The sequence below is a fragment of the Psammomys obesus genome, unplaced genomic scaffold, assembly GCF_907164565.1.
Source record: "Psammomys obesus unplaced genomic scaffold, mPsaObe1.curated_primary_1811, whole genome shotgun sequence".
Classification (NCBI taxonomy): Eukaryota; Metazoa; Chordata; class Mammalia; order Rodentia; family Muridae; genus Psammomys; species Psammomys obesus.
This window is the reverse complement of record NW_026596234.1, coordinates 10,740,521-10,763,772: the sequence shown is the minus strand read 5'-3', so window position 1 is coordinate 10,763,772 and position 23,252 is coordinate 10,740,521. Positions and strand designations below refer to the sequence as shown.

The 23,252-nt window shown below is 46.1% G+C and overlaps 1 protein-coding gene across 1 annotated transcript in view; it reads right to left on the bottom strand.

Annotated features, from left to right (window-relative positions):
* B4galt5 (beta-1,4-galactosyltransferase 5) overlaps positions 1–23,252 on the bottom strand; it is a 50,710-nt gene that overhangs the window by 9,941 nt on the left and 17,517 nt on the right. Inside the window, exons 2-3 of the mRNA XM_055596115.1 lie at positions 5,179–5,313; positions 937–1,050 (exon numbers count right to left, since the gene is read on the bottom strand). Of these exons, the coding sequence (XP_055452090.1) occupies positions 937–1,050; positions 5,179–5,313 (249 nt within the window). The remainder of the gene's footprint in view (positions 1–936; positions 1,051–5,178; positions 5,314–23,252) is intronic.

Sequence of the window (23,252 nt, the reverse complement as noted above, 5' to 3'; positions counted from 1 at the left end):
AAGAAGTATACCAAAGAGACATCTTAGAGAACTGCTTCTGCCAAAGTGGAGAAAGAAATGAAGATTTTGAAACTGAAGTGAGGCAACTCTTTTTCAAGACCCCTCCTTGCTATAGGGAGCTCCAATTTCACTTCTCAATAAACTGCATGCCCTTCAGAAAGCCTCTGAAGTGGCAGCTGAACACAGGAGAAGAGGAACAGAAGAGTGTTTAGGCCTGCCAGCTCACTCAGAAGCAAGGCCAGCTGTCTGTCTCATCTTATCCGCCAGTACGTAGGGATTCTGGCTAAAGGTACCCAAACTCAGAATACTCATCTCTGACAACACTCCAAAATTGAAACTATGACAGTAAGTGCTACAGAAGCCAGGCATTGATTCTAGCACTTGGGAGGCAGAGGCAAGAGGATCTTTGTGAGTTCAGGGCCAGTTTGGTCTACATAGTGAGTTCTAAGACAGCTAGGAGTACTATTGCTGGGATTAAAGGCATGGTCACCACACATGGTTTAAATTTTTTTAAACCAGCATTTTGTTAAGAAAATAACTTCCAGCAACTAGCCAGTAAGGGGTGAGCAGAGGGGGAAGGGAACAAGTGAGAATACAGTATGACAGAGAAGAAAGAAAGGTGGGCAGAGAGGTCTTTTGCATCAACCCTGTCATAACCAAAGCCAATGGCCAGATCTTCCTCCAGGACACACTCTATAAGGGTCATGACAAAGGGCAGAACACAGCACCACCAAGAATGTGGGTCACCAGCAGCAGGTGGTGCTGCTGAAGAGCTGGGGCACAAGGAATTCCTACAGCCTCAACTCCAGGGCTAGGAACAGTTTCGTTATCCACAGAGGCAGGCAGGCAGGCGGGCAGGCCAACTGGTCACACTCTCCCTTCCACATTAACCAGACAGCTGTGCTGAGGCAGCAGAGCCAAGCTGAATCTACTTACTCATGGAAGGGAGCCTCTCCGGGCAAGGGTGGTTGGCAAAATAGGTGAAATCTTCAGGAAGAAACGTCGTGGTTGGAGGAAAGGCTTCACTGTGGTTCAAGTCCAGAGGATAATCTAGGAGGGAAGAGAAAGGCAGCGCAGGTGGGCACTGCTGTGCTGACTCCTCCAGCCCCTCAGAAGTGCTCTGTAGCTTGTGGGGGCAGGGGGCTCAGGGCTGAAGCTGAAAATATGAAGCCATTTACAGGAAGGAAGTAGAGAGGACTGCCATAACGACTTCCTTCCCACTTAAATTGGCGCTGTGGGCTTCTGCTTACAGTTTACCCAGTTTACAGCCAGTGGGAACCAGATGAAGTATAAGCAGTACAGACCCCCACCTCTTACTCTACCAGCACTTCCGACCTCTGAGCAGCTTGCCATTGGCACCCGTTCACAGCCAAGCTGCTTACCCTGCTGACCTGCTTCTGGTCACCACCTCCAAGGATTCACCCTAGATGAGGTAGGCCAGCCTCATGCCTTGACTTTTCCTGTCCTAAATTTCCAATTGCCATAACTGGACTTTAGGGCAATGTTCAGTGTAAATGTGAAGATGCCAGGAACATCAGTCATCGTTGAGGAGTGTGGAAGGTGATGCTATTGGAGCCATTCTCATCTTCTGTTACCTTGGTTTTACATGGAATTGTTCTTGATTAGCATCGTGCCCTCCCTCTATACTGCCTCCCAGAGAAGGGTGGCCCTCCCCCGCCCCCCCAACCTTTCACCAGTGCCTCAGGATAGCCTTTATCCCATATGCAGGACTGAACCTAATTTTTTTTTCCTTTTACTACTCTTTTTTTAAAATTTATCTATTTTATATTAATTACAGTTTATTCACTTTGTATCCCAAAGTGTAGTCCCCTCCCTCATTCCCTCCCAATCCCACTTTCCCTCCCTCTTCTCCACACATGCCCCTCCCCGAGTCCACTGATAGAGGAGGCCCTCCTCCCCTTCCATCTGATCCTAGTCTATCAGGTCTCATCAGGAATGGCTGCATTGTCTTCCTCTGTGGCCTGGTAAGGCTGCTCCCCACCCCCCTCAGGGGGAGGTGATTAAAGAACAGGCCACTGATGAACCTAATTTTTGAAAGTTCTAGTTTCTTCTCATTCACTATGGAGCAGGAACTCCCATAGCCTCCTAAAGGGGAAGGGGGCTGGAGAGATTGCTCAGTGGTTGGAGCACTCTATTCTTGCAGAGGACTCAAATTCCGTTCCCAACACCCACAGCCCATAATCATCTGTAACTTGGGTCTCAGGGAGCAAAAGTACTCTTCTAGCATCTGTGGATACTGTTCAGTTTCAAACTCTGGACAAGCACCTAAGGTACCTATTTAGCATATCAAAGCAAACCTGGCCTCCAGGTTCTCCCAGCATCCCTCAGTCCCTACATGTTACAGAATATGGCTGGCAAAACCCATCCTCTTCACTGAAGTCTCCAGCCCAGGGCCTGGGCTGCTCTTCCTCCAGAGGTTCTTCCTAGATAACTCAGATATTTGTTACTCTCCTTTTGTACCTTTGGCCTCCTGGCTGCTGTACTTGGTTCTCCTCTCCCCCTCTCCCCACACGGCTCTGGGTCATGACTACTCTGGCCTCTCCCAGATGTATCTGCCTCTGGCTATGCTCTCCCACATTCCTATAATAAACTTTCTCCTCCATCATACCTAAGAGCAGTCCTTTCCTTCCTTTCCTTTCCTTTTTCCTTTCCTTTCCTTTCCCCTTTCCTTTCCTCTTTCCTTTCCTTTCCTTTCCTTCAAATGAAAAAAGGCACAAACATGGCACACAGACACACATGCAAGCAAAACATTCAAAAATACAAAATAAATATTAAAAAAGACAGGTGGAAGAACCTGACAGTGGTGGCACACACCTTTAATTCCAGTACTTTAATTCCAACATGGGAATCTCTGAGTTCGAGGCCAGCCTGGTCTATAGAGTGAGCTCCAGGACAGTCAGGCCTACATAGAAAAAACCCTTTCTGGAAAAGCCAAAAGGAAGGGGGCAGGGTAGAAAGTATATGATTTTGAAAGTATATGATTTAGTGTATCTGATGGTGTCTGTACTCTCTCACTTGGTTCATGGTGGGTGAGCTACAGCACTGTAGGTAACTTCTCATTTACAACTGTCCACTGCCCTCTAGACTGTGGTGCTGAAGGTGGCCTGTGCTGTTCAAACATCTGGTCTCTGCTGGTGGCCAGTAACTACTTTTTGAAAGTAGAAGAGCTTGCCCTGTGTGCAGGAATTGCCAATGGCTTTGCCTTGCTGGGAATCTATTTCTGACCCTGGTGGCCATTCCGTGGGCCTTTCAAGACTGGAAAATCAATGCTCTCTGTTTCTGGCATGTTCAGGGTAAAGTATCACCTGGGTGGCTAGTGTTCCCTTCTCTGTTCCGTGTTTACTTATCTATTCAGTAGCAGGGGTTGCTAAGCATTAGAGTGGGAAGTCAGGCAGCTGTTAGGGTGTGGACATGAGGTCACATGGGAGGGTGTTCTGGCTAGGTACTGTGGTTCAAAGGCCCACTGTCTTGTTAGCTTCAGGTCTTTCACTGATCTGGTCAGATTCCCCAGAGAAATCTATTCTACTCCTTTGCCATAACAGCAGTCCTGAATTAAGCACCCTGACACAGAGCACAAAAGGGTACACCTACCCCAAGGAAACTACTTTACAGTGTATGCTTCTCAGGGCTACAGTTCCTTGTCAGGCTGGGAACAAGGCTCTAGGCGTCAGGCTGCTGAGCAAGTTTTGGCTTTCATGGGTCTTGGACGCTTACTTTATTCCTTTTTGATCTTTTGAGAAAGAGTCTCAAGCATACCAGGCTGGTCCTCAATCTTGCTATGAGACCAAGGATGACCTGGAACTCTTGTTCCCCAGCTTGCCTTTATTCTGATTCCCAAGGTTAGGGACACTGGCCATTCCTGAGCTTTGAGAGACCCTGGGGACACTGTGGACAGTAAGGCTCCCTGCTGTAGCATTACCAATTTTCAGTCCTTTATCATTGCTCCCCAACCTAGTACCCCCACCCCGTGGTCTTCTTTTACTCAAGGCTTCACACCATCGAACACACCCAGATGCGTGCACACCCTGTTCCCATCACTTGAGTGGGATTTAAGAGTGTGTTACAGAGGCTTCTTTCAACGGGACTGTTTTTGCCACACAGGAAAAGGCCCTGACATCTTCCTCCCATAAGGTTCAGCAGCAGCTCCAAGCAGAAGACTCTCTCCAGGAAAGGGCAGGACCTACAGAGCAGTGGTGGCTGCACAATTATTTTACACCTCACTGTTTTGTACAGTCTCTTTTCCCAACCCTCTAGATTCACACAGGTGTTACAAACACTAAAGCTGGCTCTCACCCATTCTGTGGCTAGAGCTGGGAATTTTTCAACTCAGGCCACTGCTGTTGTTTTCAAGAGGGTTTCCAAGAGCCAAATGGCTAATACTTCCAGGCCTTTTATCCAGGAGCACTGGACCTATCTTGGGAAGTGGGGTAAGAAACAGATGCTTTCCTTTGTTTTAAGATTAAAAAAAAAAAAAAATGACAAGATTGTACTTTAAAAAAAAAAAATGTAAGGGGTCTGGAGAGATGGCTCAGCAGTTAAGAGCATTAGCTGTTCTTCCAAAGGACCTAGGTTCAATTACCAGCACCCACATGGCAGCTTACAACTGTGTGTAATGCCAACTCCAGGAGATCTGACAGCCTCACACAGGTGCACATGCAGGCAGACACCAATGTACACAAAATAAAAAACTATTTTAAAAACTTTAAAGTTTTAAATTTATTTATCATATATACACGATATATGGGTGCTCTATCTGTATGTCACCTGCACACCAGAAGAAAGCATCAGATCCAGTATAGATGGTTGGGAGCCTCCCTGTGGTTGCTGGGAATTGAAATCAGGACCTCTAGAAGAGCAGACAGTGCTCTTAACCACTGAGCCATCTCTGCAGCCCAAAACATTTAAAATTTTGGACTTATTTATCTTATATATATATGAATGTTTTGCCAGCATCTGTGTCTGGGTACCACACATGTCCACATGAACTCATGTTCTGCCAGATGCCCGCAGAAGTCAGTAGAGAGAGACAGAGAAACAGAGAGAACTGCCTTCTAGTCACCTTAACACATCCTGAACAGAAGAGCGATGATGACTCCTGGACCAGCCCTGCTTGCCTCTCTTGGGAGTAGCAGTCCTCAGGGCCTCTTCATAGCTTACCTGAATCATTCAGGCTGCTGTTCCTCTTGGCATAGGCGCTGCGGACCACCTGCTCATACACCTGGGCACCAATGGTCCTCACATTGTCCCGAAGCAGGATCCCTTGAGCCTGCACCATGAAGAGGTAGGTATTTACTGTGGAAAGAGGGTGGAAAAGAGTTGACTAAGAAACATGGGCAAAAGCATCTACCACACAACTTTTGGGCTTTCCTTCCTTTTTGAACCTTTAAAACCTCTCTCAGCTTTCAAAACTTCCACAGTCTCATCCCTAGTTTCCACCCTGAATTCAGAAGACTCACAGTTCTTGGGTGGCCAGTAGGGCTCTGGGGCTCAGCCAATCCTGAGGTATGTAGAAATGCGTAAACTGCAGTTGTGTCCCACCTGGTCTGCAAACATTCACAGTGCCTTCTAGCACCGTGACAATTAGAAAGACCTTTACAGACTGACGAAAACTTTTTTTTTTTTTAAAAAAAAGAATTGTTTTCTTTTTAAAATTTCTTCATTAATGTATAGGAGTGCTCTATCTGCATGTACACCTGCATGCCAGAAGAGGGCACCAGATCATTGTATAGATGGTCGTGAGTCACCATGTGGTTGCTGGGAATTGAACTCAGGACCTCTGGAAGAACATACTGTGTTCCTAACCTCTGAGCCATCTCCCTAGCCCTGAAAAGACTTTCAAAGGTCTCTGCTCTCAGCACATCCACTATACTTGATCATCACTAAGAATGAAGCTGCAGGCCATTCTGCTCCCCCAGAGATGGAAATGTCTGTATCTGGGCACTTTTGCAGAATGGTGGACTGCGACACCCTGCCCACAGCCAAGGCAATAAGCACTTGGCCTGTGTGCTCTTCAGGTAACCTGAGGAGACTAAATGCTCATGAGCAAATGAGTAGTAAGTGAGCCTGCCACCATCAGCTGGTGCAGCTGCTCCTTCAGGCTTTACAGGAAGCAGTCACACCCCAGGTCACACACTCTTTCCTGGCCAGCCGCTAGGCATGACTCAGTACGTGGTTTATTTACAAGGGTGGCCCATTCCAAGTCATCCCTGTTGGTGTCTGAGGTGGAATCTTTAACACTTGGCTAGCCTCCAACGTGGCCTCAGGCTGCAGTACAAGCTTACTGTCTTGGTATTCCTCTGTGCTAAGCACACATAGCCTTGGGCTGCCAATTCTGGCTCAACAAGCTCTATCTAGGTGACATGCATTGATATTATCACTGTATTCCATACATAATGTGCATTAAAAGCCGACAGGATAAGGCCAATTCACTCCTTTCAGCCAGAGTCCTATGCTACACTGGCAATAGGAATGAATGGATGGGACAAAGCAGGACAGCTCAGTGTGGAGACCCCAGGCACTCAGCAAAAGACTGGTGAGAACCCCTTCAGAGCCACAGTATCCAATAGAGCTCTGTGCTGGAAGACACACTCACCCACACCCTCCAAGAACAGAACACACACAGGGCTTGCTCTCCTGTAAGTAGAGAACTTCAGAATCTTTTTTTTAAGATGTAGCTCTGAGAAGCTTGTGTTCAAGACTGACATCTCATTTCTAGTTCCACCTTGCGGTGCAGTGAAGGGTCATGGCAGGAGGGCAACCCACAGCTCATCCAGTAAACGTAAGACTTAAACTTCCTATGGGATCTCTCACTTGCTTCTGTGGCATTGTTCTATGTTCACATAACCTGGTCTTTATTTCCAACAGACTATTCGACCAGCTGTCAGAAATCACCTTAAAAACAAGCTGCTCTTTCAGTGGGTGAGGGTAGATGTTCGCGCACACTCATATGTATGAAAGCTAGAGGACCACCTTGGGCGTTATCCTCAAGAATGCCATCCACCACCTCCATTGAAACAGCGCTTCTCTTTGGCCCGAAGCTCGGCAATTAAGCAAGACTGGCTCACCAGGGACTCCCAAATCTCTACTGCCTGACGCTGGATTATAAACACGAGGCCCCGTGCCTGGCATTCTCACATGGGTGCTATGGATGGATATCAGGTTCTTTGGAAGCACTTCACCAACTGAGCTATCTCTCTGGCCCCAGACAAAGGTCTATGGAAAGTGCAGAGTTCTTGGATCCTGCAGACAAGCCCCCACCCCCTTGTGTTGCAAAGGCACTGCTAGCAGAGGGGCTCCACCGTCGCAGCCATCTCATTCTTTGTTGCTCAACTCTCTCCCCAAGAGGGTTCAGAAAACCAGTTTCCTGCAACTGCTTCCAGGCACTTAAACTAGAGCAGTCAGGGTTGGACCTAAAAGTTGTATCAAGCTCACAGGCGACACCAATGCTACTAGCTTAAGGGTACACCTGGAGACACACTGCTTCAGGGTGCACATTTACTATGCATTAATGCTGTGTCTCTCTTAGTCTCCCGAAGGATTCAAAGAAGTGAGAAATCCATCTGCACTGCAGTGACCTCCGGCCACCTTCAGCAGACATCTGAGAGGTAGGATAAACCACTGTGCCCTGGTTCTACCACTAAGAGGCTCTGTTTGGTCTGGATTTGATGGGGATAAGAAGTATACCTGTGGAAGCCAGAGATCAGCATCGTGTCTTCATCTACCATCTCTCTACCTTACTTTTAAAGATAAGGTCTCTAACTGAACCTGGTGTTCACCAATTGTGTAGGCTGGCCAGTCAGTAAGCTCTGGGAGATCAAGCCCCCCGTCTCTGCTGGCTCAGTGCTGGGATTACAGGTCCACATTAGACACAGCTAGCCTTTATGTGGGTGCTGAACTCAGACGCTCATACATGCACATAGAGCACTTTACCCAGTGAGCATCTCCCCAGCCCTGCTTTGGTTCCTTTGAGATAGGTTCCCCCTATAAAACCCAGACTGACCTTAAACTGGCTGTGTATTTCAGGTTGGCCTTGAACTCACAAGCCTCCAGCCTCAAGTGCTAGGATTATAGGTGTATACTACCCTCTCCAGGTATAACTGTTTTCTTTTCCTTTTTTGTTTTTATTTATTTTTCCTCTTATAACTAACACCCTGCTTTGTTGTGCTCTCACAAAGGAGCCATGTGGCTTGAATAAAATGGTTACTAGACAGAGCTAGACTAGACCATCAATGTTCCTGTCTTGCACAAAACTAGATGGATCTTTCTAGACTTAGCTGTACACATCTGCTTCACTGGGGCTGCTGTTGACCCACAATGGTCAAGAAACCTTCAAACCTAGGTGAACACAGAGTTCTGGAGGAAGCCAATGCCAGCCTTCCCTTTCTGTCCCAGCTCTGTTTCTGCTGCTATGATAAAAGTAGCCTGGCAAAAAGACAACCTAGGGCAGAAAGGCTTTGCTCTGCTCACAACTACAACTTGTAGTCCATCACTTCGAGGAGGTCAAGGTGTGAAGCAGCTACAATAGAGAAGTGAATGTTTGCATGCTTTTTGTTTCTTAGTGCCCAGCTTGATTTGGACTCTTACAGTTCAGGGTCCACTTTTAGGCCTGGCTTTGGGGTCAAGATGACTTATGGGACAAAGGTTCTTTCGGTTAATCTTAACCATCTGAATTCGATGCTTGGGATTCAGGTTGCAGGAGAGACCTGACTCTTGAAAACTGCCTTACCCTCATAAGTAAAGAAATTTAATTAAATTTTAAATTGAGCAGGGCATGGTGGCACACGCCTTTAGTCCCAGCACTTGGGAGGCAGAGGCAGGCAGATCTCTGTGAGTTCAAGGCCAGCCTGGACTACAAAGAGAGTTCTAGAACAGCCAGGGCTGATACACATAGAAACCCTGTCTTTAAGAGAGAGAGAGAAAAGCTAGGTGGTGGTGGTGAATACCTTTAATCCCAGCACTCCAGAGGCAAAGGCAGGCAAATCTCTGTGAGTTCAAAGCCAGCCTGGTCTAAAGGGCGAGTTCCAGGACAGTCATGGCTACAGAGAAATCTTTTCTTGAAAAAACAAAACAAAACAAAATTAAATTGGTTTGCAATCTGTTTTATTAATAGTTTGTGAATACAGTCCCCTGAATGAGTCTTGTCACTTGACTAAGAAATTCTCACATACACATACTCACTACAGCCTTTCTGTTTAACCACGGGAACATGCTCAACCCTGAAAAATAAAAGAACAAGAAGGCAAATATTGCCAAACAAAAGAAACAGTCACAGATTCACACTCAGCCAGCCTGGGAGCAGAACCACCTAACAAACACTGTCCAGAAAGAACGATTTCCAAGAACACAAGCAATCTGTAAGACACTGCCACCTGCAAACAAAATTCAACTTTGGGCTGGGTCCAAAATGTTCCTCAGTGATAATCAACACTATTTCCTACTCAACTTTTCCCCACTTGCATGTGTGTTCCTTCTACAGTGTCTCAGCCTCCACCCTGGCGTAATAAGGATAGACCCAGCTGTCCACGCTGACAGAGAGGTGCAGGTGTGGGCAGCAAGCTGCTCATCTGCTAAAAACTGCCAACTGGAGCCCCCTTCAGAAGGCTTCACAACAGAGAGCCGAAGGTCCCTTCTATTCCCCAAACTAGCACCTGGCCCTGACAAGTCATCAGCAGCATCAACAGTTTGTTTGTGGTATGTCTAATAATAAGCCTACTTACTATCCCTTGGCTAGAGTCACTAGGTATCTGCTGTATTGGTAAATAGCAGGCACAGTATGTTATTAATTCTTACTAAGCTTGCTGGAGGCAAAATCCACTTAATCTTATTAGAGAAGCTGCTAAGCGCCCTTCTGTTACATACACAAGTAGCCAGCAGCAACAGACTGTATAGGACCTCACAAATGTCCCAGCCTTCTGTTACATGCACAAGTGACCAATAGTCACAGAGATAAACTATATACAGGAATTTAGGAGCATTCCTAGAAAGTCATTACTAAACTTAGCCACATGAGCTAGTATCCAAGCAGACACACAACCTCCGGTCTAAACAAACACTCACTCAGAATTTCACCTTTATGAGGTAGATGCCATCTTGACCATTTTCCCATATGAGTAAATACTTTTTGTTTCAAATTACCTCTAGAGTATTGGCCTACGGTCATGAGGTTAGTGAAGTCAAAAATCTTGAAAGTACAAAACCCACGTGTTCTGGAACATTGTAATGAGCTTTACTTTGACGCAGACAGTACTTTCCAGAACCACGGTCCTGATCAACACTGGCTGAACTGCAGTTAAGAGCCAATTTTAGCTCGACATCCAGCTGCAAAGTGCTCAGTGGCGTCAGCAAGTGCCTCCGCACAGACTTTAGACTTCTCTTGTGGAAGCAGCAGGCCCCTGCGCAAGAATGGGGGTGGGGATGGTTGAGACAGCACAGAGCAGGCACCAGTTCAGAAATGCTGCCGCAGTGTGCAGGCTGCTAAATCGACACTTAGCACAAATCAGCCTTGCTGATGACACTGTAATTATTACCCAGCCCCATGTCTAGATTGAGGAATCTCTTATAACCATGACACAGATTAAGAAAAATAAGCTTTTCCATGCAGCCATGGCTTACCCAGAGTGCTTCCAGGCACAGAGATGGCATCTCCTCTCTCCTCCTGGGTTAATCAACCTGCAGTTTTCTCTTGAACACACACTAGTAAGACAATGATTCAGAAAAGTCTCTCACAAAACAACCAGATTGGAAGTAAAATAATGGGACATACCGAATCCAAGACAAAGAGATCAAGAGCAAATATGCTTAGGAGTGTTTGTTATAGACCTTTGTTTGTGTGCCAACCAGTCAGTCAGTGTGCCTAGAGAGCTAAAGCCCTGAGGTAGCAAAGCCCAGTATAGTCAGGAGCTGTCTATGCTATTCTCAGGGAATGAACACCACTCTGAAAACCATGACACTGAAGAAAGGGTCCAGGACTAGATTTCAAGTCAGCCAAGCAATAGGAAACGCTCAAAACAAGTAAATCCCCCTACCCAAACACCAAGGTTCCGTTCAAAGCCAAGCTGGGGACTTGTTCCCCGTAAAGCTGCACTTGGAAGGCTGAGGCAGGAAGAGGCCAGCCTGGTTTACACAGTAGTTTCTATCCACCCTTGACAAAAAAGTGAGAGTCTGCCTGTAAGTAAATAAACTGCAGTAGCACAGGCCTGTCATGCCTGCACGTGGTAGGCAGAATCAGGAAGGTGGTCCCCAGTTTGAGGCCAGCCTGGTCTGCACAGCAAGAAGGCTCAGTCTTGGTCTGTGTGATGGGTAAATGGGTAAATGCCAAATCTGACAACCTGTTCTTGATCTTCAAGACCTACACTGTGAAAAGTTCCAGGGTGATGTTTCTGCCACACAGGAAAACACAGAGGACCAAAGGACACTTGTCAAGACAGTGGTATGACTCCAGTGTGCTGGAGTACCTGCAAAGCACTGACTTTTACAACTGATATCTGCTAAGTTTCTGAATAGTTGAATCCCACCCTAACCACCAGAAATCAGTGTCTCAGCTCTCACTTGCAATCTCTGAGGGAAGAATGAACTGACTGAGTCTGCTTCTACAGGGCTTCCTAGGGAGTCAAGATACAATAGTCCTGCATCCTGTTGCATTAGTGTGTTTCCTAATGCCTGTGTGTGTGTGTGTGTGTGTGTGTGTGTGTGTGTGTGTGTGACTCCCCTGCCCCACTCAGATCACTGACATGCAGGTTGTTGCCTTTGAGTCACAGAAGGAGGAACAGAGGTCTGCCTAAGTCATCTGACCCTATGAAGACAGATTTCACAACAGGGCTTCGTCTCTGGAGTCCAGGTCTCAATAGTGCCCATTTCATTCTCTGATGTAATCTTTTTACTGTCAGGGTCACGTGTAGAACCGATTCCCAGTATTCTTCAGTGTGGGGCATCAATACAATGTGCCAGGAGGCATTCTGAGCACCTTTAGAGATTTATAAAGTTTTAAAAATGTGGTGCTCGAATGACAGTCACTGACTTACACATTTCAGATCTACTCACTGCACATGCTAGGGGACAGTAAAGGCAGAGGTTATGACCCTATCATAAGAATAAGGAATAAGACTTGTAGCCAGGCTTGGTGGCGCATGCCTATAATTCCAGCACTCTGGGAGGCAGAGGCAAGTAGATCTCTGTGAGTTCAAGGCCAGCCTGGTCTACAAAGTGAGCCCAGGACATCCAAGGCTAACAGAGAAACCCTGTCTCCAAAAAAAAACCAAAAGGAATAAGACCCTGTCTCAGAGGAAAGAGGAGAAATATCTCAAACACACATAGACATTTGCATACAAATAAATATTAAAAAAAAAAAAAAGATACAAAAAGTAAGTGTGGTGGCTCATGCTTTTTTAAGCTTACCAGAGACCTGGGTCAAGAAGACTGAAAATTCAAGGTCTGAGGTTAGCCTGGGCTACAAAGGAACCTGGTTTGGTTTGGTTTTTGTTTCTTTGTCTTTTGTTTTTTAAAGCCAGTCCTGATGGTGCACACCTTTAATCCTGGCCCCCTTCCTCCCCTAGGCAGAGGAAGGCTAGCCAAGGCTACACAGTGACACCCCCTTATCAAAGACAGGTAAACAAATCAAGAAAGAGAGTGGTTTTTAAAAAGGAAAAGTAAAAAGCTACATTTCTTTTCTCTAAAATGCAAAGAGAATTTCTGGCTGCAGAACCTGCACGCACACATCGTCACATCCTTTAAATGCTTTGCAGCAACAGAAAGTGTTTAAGGAAACTGGAGATGGAATCACACAAAGGGCAAAGGCTTTTATTTTAGGCTGACTCTCGGGAGAAACTGCCTTGCTCTCCAAAACCTTCCAATCCTAGACACAAAAGCTACTCAGTCCATCATAGGTTGTTTCCAGTCAATGTCTTTCCAAGCATTTTTTAAAAAGTGGTAAAATCGATGGCCATTCAGTGTCTTGCAAACAATCCTACAGACCTGCAGTCTTTTTTAAAGCCTGGTTTACGAAATGGCACAGATTAGATGTGAATATATCTAAACACAGCTTACTGGGCAGCTCAGCTATCAGGTAAGTCAGCTCCCACTCTCACCGTCGTCGTTTGTGAGAACACAAGTTCTCTGCATATAGGTAGGAACATAAATTCTAATTACAACCAAGAAATTTTAACTCTGAAAAGCATGATACTGACCAACCCTCACAAATCCCTAAACCGGGCACATGCCCCACAGAGACAGCGAAGATGCCCAAATCACATGCCCAAAGGGAACCCTGGGCCAAAAGAAACTGCATAAAAGCCTTCAAACACTGTTAGCACCACACACATGCTGGCCAGCCCCCACTGTGGCCTGGACTGACTGGTGCATCAGAAAAGTTACTGTGGGAGGCAAAGCCACCTGCAAGGCTCTGTCTGCCTGGTCCCTCATCCCCAGCCTCCCTCTCTCCAAATGAAGCCTTGGTGTGTCCCAGGTTATCAGGTTCCCGCTGCTGCTGCTGCTGCTGCCTCTGCCTGCTCATGAGTTCTTACCTTTCCTAATGCCCCTCCATCCCACGACTAGAACTGCCCACTCCTCCCTTCGCTCTTTCCAGCTGACATGCCTACCATGACCCTGCCTGCTTCATGAAGAGGCATCTTGCCCTTGAGTGAGCTGTAGACTGCCATACAGCACACTGTTACGGCCACTTGCTGCTGCCATACTTGAACGAACTCAGCTTTACAAAGACCAACAAGGGATACACTCTCAAGTCTTCCTTGTCTTGAAGCCTAGAAGAGCTTCCCAGAACCAGAACTATCTATAGAACTTGGTACTGACAAAAGGCTCCAGCATCTCCTTCTGAGAGCTGCATTTACATGACACAAATGGCAGACAGGGCAGGAACAAGAATCTTCCTTCTGGCTTTGTGTGCTGCATAAACTCGTCTACAACCTTGGCTCTTGGGATGTACAGGTGGGAGGATCAGAAAGTCAAAGCTACCTGCCAAGTTGGAGGCTAGCCTGGACGAAATGAGACCCTGTCTCAAAAGAAAAGCAAAACATCCTTTAAAAATTTGTTTATTTATTCATTAATTTACTTATTTATTTGCTTATTTGCTTATTTATTTATTTATGCATACAGCACTCTGCCTGCATGTATGCATACATACCAGAGGAGGGCACCAGATCTCAGTACAGTCATGAGCCACCACTTGGTTGCTGGGAATTGAACTCAGGAACTTTGGAAGAGCAGACAGCATTCTTAACTGCTGAGCCATCTCTCCAGCCCTAAAACTTCTCCCTAAAGGAACAGAAAGATCTGAGCTGAGGAGGTGACACAGTAGCCCAGTAGACTGACCCTGAACAAACAAACAGCTGCACAGGGCTGGTGGGATGGCTCGGTGAGTAGGGCTATTTGCTGTCAAGCCTGTCGCCTAAGTTTGATCTCTGGGACCCACATGGCCCCCATCGATGTACCATGGTATTCACACATCCACGCATTTGCATGGACATACAAACCAAATGACATATTAATTTAAAAATTAAAAAGCAACTGCTACACAAATGAGAAGAGTAGAAGGAAGTTCATGGTTAAAGACAGGCTCTGCGCCATGCTGTTTTCTGTTACACCGGTGTACTTAGAAAGCAAAGGAGAGATGAGATCAATCAATCAATCAATCAATCAATCAATCAATCAATCAATCAGTGTGTGTGTGTGTGTGTGTGTGTGTCTATCTGTCTGTGTCTGGATTGCCTGGAACTCTCTATTTAGACCAGGCTGGCCTCAAACTCACAGAGCTCTGCCTGGCTTTGTCTCGAGTGTAGGGATTCAAGGCATGCACCACCACTCCTGGCTATTAAGAGTTGTTTCTTGTTTTTTAATTATCTATTTTCTTTTTTTGCTGCAATAAAACATTTCCCCAACCCTATGGGAAAGCTGCTGTACGACAAAGGGGTGCTCTATCAAACATTTTCTGCTCTCTGGCATACAGCCCAGATTAAATGTATTATTTTTCTCAGGCGATACATCAGTTACCTAGGCTGGCCATAAACTTGCAGCTTCTTGCCTCAGCCCCCAATCAAGGTTCCTCTTTGATGTAGCTTCTGCGCTGACCCTCTTTCAGAAGGCCATCTCTCCTTGCATCTATAATCGTATTACTGTTAGCCTGGAAGATCCTAACAGATTAATGGGGTTATCATTCTTTGAGAATTCCAGTTTCTAAGAGGGTATCATCCCATTTTATATTAACGTCCAACCTGCCAAATCAGACCAGACAAAGATGCAGAGAAAGTACTAGAAACTGCCCAGCCTGAGGCATACCCAGAAGGCTTTCCAGAGCAGTTTGAGACTGGAAGCTTCCGTCCAGTCCAGAGACCAGGCTGCAGCAAGCAGGCACCTGCACCCCCAGACAGCAGTACAGAGCACGCAGAAGACAGAGGCCGCACAAGATGGAGGCTGCACTCTCCTCTACTCTGCTATGTTGTTCTTTTCCTTGACCCAGAAATGTTCAGCCATTAACTTTCCCCTTTGGCCTTGTGATGTACATGCACAGTAAGCCAGTTCTGATGAACCAAATCCACACAAGCAGAGGAGCCACTTCACTCTAGGACAGAAGAACGAATGACAAAACTGAGAGTAGCTGAATGTAATGTTGCTCACTTTTAATCCCAGTACTCGGGAGGCAGATCTCTGTGAGTTCCAGGCCAGCCAGGGCTGCACAGTGAGACCCTGTCTCAAAACAAAGTTGTAGGAGAAGTTCAACTTTGGATGTATCTAAATTGCCAGCTATACCTAAGTTAAAATATATTAAAACTAAGAATCCTTTTCTCTTTTTTTTTTTTTTTTCTCTGAGACAGAGTTTCTCGGTACAGCCCTAGCTGTCCTAGAGGTCACTCTGCAGACCAGGCTGGCTTTGAATTCACAGAGATCCGCCTGCCTCTGCCTCCCCAGTGCTAGTGCTGGGATTAAAGGCGTGTGCCACCACCTCTAGGGAAACAAGAATCCTATAAATGAATCAAGGGCCATGATTCAGGGATAAAAAACCCGAGTTGGCTATGTATGAAGTTAGAGCATTCAGTGACTATCTCATGTCTCCCAAGCCATTATTTGGGTTACAGGATCAAAAATACCATTTATTGGGCTGGAAAGATGACTCAACGGTTCAGGGCATATATTACTCTTCCAGAAGGACCCAAACTCCATCCGCAGCAATCATTTCAGGCGGCTCTCAAATCCTTTAACTCTAGCTCCAGAGAAGCCAACACCCCTGACCTCCAGGGTGCCCACACACATGTGGCACACACACACACACGCATGATTACAAGTGAAATAAATCTTAGGTCCAGACTACTCATGTTTGGCATGACGTAGAAGAGAGCCCATGAAGCCGGGAGGCACTGTGTGCAAGACCATCCCTGACTTTGTACCTAGACTTTTAAGGCCAGCCCTGGAAACCTTTGCCGATAGGCAGTGGTGGTACATGCCTTTAATCCCAGTACTCAGGAGGCAGAGGCAGGTAGGTGGATCTCTATAAGTTCCAGGCAAGCCTGGTCTACAGAGCTAAGGATAACCAAGACTACACAGAGAAACCCTGTCTTGAAAAACAAACGAAAAAAAGAAGAAAACCCACAGGTACTACCGTACACACACCTGAGAAGGGAGGGAGAGCCTTGATCAATCTGTTCTTGCCACCCCAACAACTGTCACAACAGTCTGCCGAGCAGCTCTGTGGGGCCTGCCATGATTTAAGACAATGCCCCTGCTACATCCTGGACTGAACAACCCAAACCAAGTTTTCAGAAAGCAACATTTCACCACAGCAAGGTATTCGCTCTGGAAGCAAGGAGAGGGACAGGAAGGACAGACAACCAAAGTCCTACTTGTATACCTAAATACAAATTACTCATTCTCAAGTTAGTTCTACTGTTAGTATTACAGTTACTCTTATTCAAGGAATCACATTCAACAAGAATGAATGAATGAATGAATGAATGAATGAATGAATGAATGAATGATCGATCGATCAGGTAAGCAGTTGAAACCCAGCCCACACTGACACCCTGCTGGCAACCATATAGCTCTGAAATGCAGCAAAAATTAAATTACAGTGGCTGTAATAGATTTGGCACTTTACTCTTAAATATTAACGAGCCTGCCAGGGGGAGTATGTTTATCAAGGGATGGAGTTCAGCAGCAGCCCTGCTCACCCAGAGGCCAATTAGCGTCTCCCATCTTGCCTGACAACAGCCTCTCTGGGTACTCAAAGCCTCTTGGGATTCTGGATTTGCAGCTCGGGCCTGTGCCAGGAGCCTCTGTGGCTCAGCAGATCAGAGCACCATGGGCAAGGCATGCAGGGCTAGCCCAGCAAACCTACCTTGCTTGGTTTCTTTTGCTGTCTGAAGAGTAAACTGTGATGTGGTAAAGTGAGCATGGTGGTCCCGAGGCAGGAAGATCAGGAGCTCCAGGTCAGTCTCAAGGCCAGTCTAGGCTACAGGAAACTGTACCAAATCACTAAAGAGGCTGGGAAGATGGCTCAGCAGGTAAAGGAACTTCACCAAGCCTAATAACTTGAGTTTGATCCCCAGAACCCACAGAGTATGAGATAATCAATTCCTACAAGATGTCCTCTGGCCTCCACAAGCACATCACGGCATATATGTGCATGCATAAATGTGTTTAAAAAAAAAAAAAAAAAAAACTCCCCCAAAACTAAAATAATAGAAGACAAAGGGCTAGGAAAGAATGACAACTTTAACCTCTGTGCCTACTACCCACACCTGTAAATGAGCACCTAGAGCTGGGAGGCAAAACAGCAGATCCCCAGAGTTTAACAGACAGCCAACTTAGCCTACTTGGGAAAGTCCTGGCCAGTGAGAGACCCTGTCTCAAAAAAATAAAACAAGGTGGATGGCAACTGAGGAACCTGACACTGACCTCTGACCTTCATACATATTCGAGCACGTGTATACATATGCATGCAAACATGTATGCACACACACATACACAACACACGGTTACTTGATGTTTAGTTTCTCTTCTTGCCTTGCCTTTCCTTCCTGACTCATCTTTAAGGTCAAGCAAAAGTCAGATCTGGAGAGCTGGCTCGGCAGTTAAGAGTACTTACTACTCTTCCAGAGGTCTGGGGCTTGGTTGCCAGCACCCACAAGGTGGCTAACAACCATCTGTAACTCCACTTCCAGAGGATCCAACATCCTCTTCTAGTTTTGGGGTACTAGATCCCCACACAGTACACAGACATACTTGCACGCAAAATACCCATACAGAAGAAAGGAAGGAGGCAAGCCAGCTAACCCAACATTCAGAATCAGCAGGCCTGCATGGACATCTTAGTTCACTGTCCAGAGTTCGCAGCTGCGGGCGTCAGTCTACCATCTGGAAGATCACTGAAGGTTGGGTAGAATAGGGGCTGTGTCATCCTGAGGCTATCCAAGTCATTCCTGAATTCAAACACCTACAGGTCCTGAGAGCCTTAGAGTTGACATCGAGTATGCTCTAACTCAAACCCAGGCCCATACATACGCTGTGTACTTCTGGAGCCCTCCCACAGAATGGCTCTGTGGCAAGTCCTTTAGGGAATATAACACAATAGGTGTGCCAGTGTATACACGCCTATCCACTGATGCAGGAGGACTACACACAAGACCAGCCTGGGCTACACAGTAGAACCCTGTCTCAACAAAAACAACTATAACATCCTACCGGAAACACTCCTCTAAGCAGGCTTTCCAGATACAGCTTGCTAATTTGCATTAGAACAAACACACTCAAGAAAATAATTTGCCCAGCAAGACACCAATGCTCCCTGTGGGGATGAGAATGTGCCTGCATTTTGGCCCAATAAATGATGCTAGGAGCAGCAACACAGCAGAGATGAGCAGAATGATCTCTTGGACAGTAGCCTAAGCCCAGCTCCATTTCTGGTGTGTGTGTTTGTGTGTTTGGGGGTAGAGGGCATTCAGAAGTGAGACAAGGTCTCATTATGCAGTCTCAGCTGTCCTGGAACTCACTCTGTAGACAGGCTGGCCTCAAACTCAGATTTCTGTCTCAAAACAAAACAACAACAGCAAAAGCCAGACACAGACATGATGGCTCCCACCTGTAATCTCAGCATTCTAGTAGCTGAGGCAGAAGGGCTGCTGCTGTTGGTTCAGCCTGGGCTACAGACACCATGCAGCCTAGAGTATCAACAGTGCCGAGACCAGCTAGACAAGGGCAGGAAGCTTGCTTCACACACCTGTGAAACAGTTCAATCTCTGGGTCCAAGACTCAAGAGAATGGACTCCTGAAAGCTGTCCTCCGATTCTTACTGTATAAGCATGAGGACCTAAATTCAATTCCCTTCTGGGAGGTAAATACCTATAGTCCCAGCCATGGGGAGGCGGAGATCTGCTTGTCTCTCATAAGGACAGAGTGAGAGTGTCTGTAATTTTACAAAACAAACTGGGAACTCAGGCGAGTCATATTCACAGCATAGCTTTTTAGAAAAGTCAGAAAATAAAAGCTACCAGCTCAGGAAGCAAATGCAGGTTACCATCTAGACCCACTTTTCAGATCTATCAGACAGCTGTGGATTTTTTTTTTTTTTAAGCTTTTTGAGACGGCGTTTCATATAGCCCTGGCTGGTCTTGAACTTCCAATGTAGTAAAAAGTAACCCTGAACTCTTGATCCTCCTGCTTCAGACTCCAGAGAGTAAATTAGTGTGTCCGTGACCTGAGAGCTGGGATTACAGGCGTGTGTCACCAGGCTTAGTTTGTAAAGCCTTAGGTTTTTTTGGAAATACAAAAAAAAAAAAAAAAAAAAAAAAGCTTCAAGCCAAAGCGTGCATGGAAAATGATTAATTTGTACAGTGCTGAGGATTTTCCTCTTCTCTGATCCCCAGCTACTGATGTAGTCTCCTCTGACTCAACACTCAGAAGGCTCTACAGGGCCAAAGGACCATCAAAAGAGCCATGAATTATTAATAACATTTTTGGCATCAAAGCACAATTTGGAAACCCAGAAAATGTCTGTGGAATAAGACTAAAGTGGCAACGGGTTGAATCCATTCAGATGGCATCACAGCATTCAGGAATGTCCATCGTTTCTTCTCGTTTCTCCTCTCCCTTCCTGGCCCTCTCTTCTCTGAGTCATGGTCTCACTAGGTTGCCTAGACCAGTTCAAATCCATTCTTCCAGTTCTTAGTTTTAACCCTAATTCTGACTTCTCTGTCATCCCTCCTTGAACTCCAGTGCTATTTATTTACATTCTCTGTGCTGACTCACGGAGCCAGTGGCAGGTAACTGGCTCCGGCATTACACTGAGCTGGGGACAAAAGCTAGAAAGAGACATCACAGTTCCTTCCTGGAACATGTACCCTCACCTCAAGACCCCAAAGACTGACAAGGTCTCACCGACACACTAACTTACTCTCCTGTCATCTGTCAGTCCAGAAAGAGAGGAGCATGATGTACATGGCACAGAGTCAAGAAACTCAAAACTGTAGTCTACTTCTCTGGTAGTAACAGGAAGTTAGGACTGGTAACCTCTGCAAATGGGTGTGACGTGGTATCTCAGGGAACATCTGGCAATAACTGGAGTTGTCACAGCTATAGAAAAGAGTGCTACTGGTCCCCAGGGCATAGCGGCCAGGGAGGCCTATCAAATGTCATGTAATTCCTAAGATAGACACCATCCAGCCTGGAGTATCAACTGTGCCAACACTCAAGGACCCTGTTTTGAATGCAGCGTTTAAATTCTCCATGTTAACCACACCTTTTAAATTAGGCCAGTCCAGAGCTACAAAATGAGGCCCTGTTTCAAAAAAAAAAAAAGGAAAGAAAAAAGTAGCAGGGGGTCTTGTCTCACAAACCTGTGAAGCTGAGTTTAATCCCTGGGTCCAGGGTTGAAGAAGGGAACAGACTCCTGAAAGCTATCCTCTTGTCTTCAGGAAAAGAAATACTTTTCTTTTTTAAAACAGAGCAACTACCCCAAAGCTTCTGCAGGAAGATGGGTGTGGAGAATGTGTGAGGACTCTGAAGCAGCCCCTATGAGCTCTGTTCTGGCTGTGGGAGACTCTCTCCAGACCCTCCTCACTGGCTCTCAAGACCTACGGAAAGCAACTTCTGCTTCAGTGATGACTGAGGACCTGCTTCAGTGACAGACCAGAGACCCCTCAGAGAGCAAGGAAAACCAGGGAAAAACTGCAGACTTCGGAGAACTGCCAAGGCCAACAATTCCAGGATATGGAGTTCTGAAAGAGAATCCCAGGTGAAACAACACACTGCAGCTGCTCTACCCCTTGGGGCTTTGTCCAATTCCAGATACCAGGAAGAAGGCTAGAGAAGTGCCACACAGGCTGGCAGAGGACCAGAACCACAAATGACAGCAGAGAATCTTGCAGACTTTGTGACAGCATCTCAGGTCTGAGGACACAGAGAAAAGGGGACACAGGAGGCTCAGAAGAAGCACTTAATGGGCATGCCCTGAGTATCAGAGGAAGGGCCAAGAAAGCACTTGGGTCCTCTGCTGGCACTTGTAGGACCACCCAGAAGGGTGCCAGCGAACCACAACAGAAGGAACTTTACAAAACCTCATCCTGGGGTCAGCTTAGCTGCTGTCAGTCAGCTTTCCATTTTTATAACAAAATACTTTAGACGATTAGTTGATAAAAATGAAAAATATTTAATCTATAAAAGAAGTTAAGGCAGGAGAGTTGAATGTTCTAGACTAGCCTGGACTATGTAGCAAGACCCTGCCTCAAACAAACAAGGCCTTTGAGATGAATTGGCTGGTAAAGACCCTTGCTGCCAAGGCTGACGACCCGAGTTCAATCCCTGGAACACATGTGATGAAAGTGGTCCCACCTGACCAATTGTGTCCTCTGACCTCTACATTTATGGCATGGCATGTCTGTGCTCATACACACAAGCTTATTAAAATTTAATGTTAAAAAAGTGACACAAGGCAGACGTGGTGACACACACCTGTAATCCCAGGACTAGGGAGACTGAGGCAGGCGAATCTCTGTGAGTTCGAGGACAACCTGGTCTACAGAACAAGCTCCAGGACTACATAGAGAAACCCTGTTTCAACTCCCTGCACCACCCCCACCACCCCAAAAAAGGGAAAGAGTGACCTTAGGGATATAACTCAATTAGTAGATGCCTGATTAGCATGCTTATAAGGCCTTGTGTTTGAGCTACAGGACTGAATAAACTAGGTTTATTCAGGGGAGGCGGAAGCAGGAGGACCAGGATCAAAGGTCATCCTCCTGGCTGGAGTAATGGCTCAGTACTTAGGAGAAGTTGCTGCTCTTATACAGGATCTAAATTCAGTTCCCATCACCCACATCTGGATTCTCAAAACCACCTGTGACTTCAGTCGCATGGAATCTAACACCCTCTCCTGGCCTCTGTGGGTACCCACGCACACATGACATTAACTTGGATGCACATACATATAATAAAATAAACAGCTATGCTTGGCTACATACTGAGATTGAGGCCAGTCTGGAATACATGAGATCCTGTCATAAAAACTAATAATTGTTTTAGATAGAATTCAAACTGAAATCAGAAGTTGATGGATTTACTTTAATAGTGGATTATATAGGGGGAAAAAGGATGAATTATCAAACTAGAGGATAAATTCGCAGAAAATATGCAGACTGAAGTTTGGAGAAAAATAGGAAACCAACCTTGGCAAACCTGCTTTTCCTTCCCTCTTGACACACACAAGAGATGAGCCTGCTCCTTGGTTATCAGTACAGTGTATCAGAGAAATAACCTTGTGACTTGGCCTGTTAGACAATTTCTTATCTAGCTCCCTACGCTGACCTCAAAGCCCCAAAGCTAACCTGACCATGGCCTTGACCAGGTTCACACAGCTTCCCCTCCACCTGCAAGACAAAGGCACTAACTACTAACACTGAAACCAATACTCAGCAGGGCTGAAAGAATCTGTAGCTTTCTCTAAAGGGCCGGATGGAATCCTTGGGTGGAAGGCATGGAACACACTGTCTGCTGTTGACAGTCGCTGCAATCAATTCACTTTACGTAAATCAGCAGAATGGACCTGTAGACCTAAGACTCTTATGTAACAGACTGCAGATGAGAGCTGGAAAGAAACCAAATGATTTACAGTCCCAGCAAGAGTTCCTTGAAACTTGGGCAATTTATTGTTCACTCTTGAGACAACCTACAGATGGGAAATGAGTCATTCTGATAAAAGCAATGGTCACAGAGAGGAGATATTACCATGCTTTCAT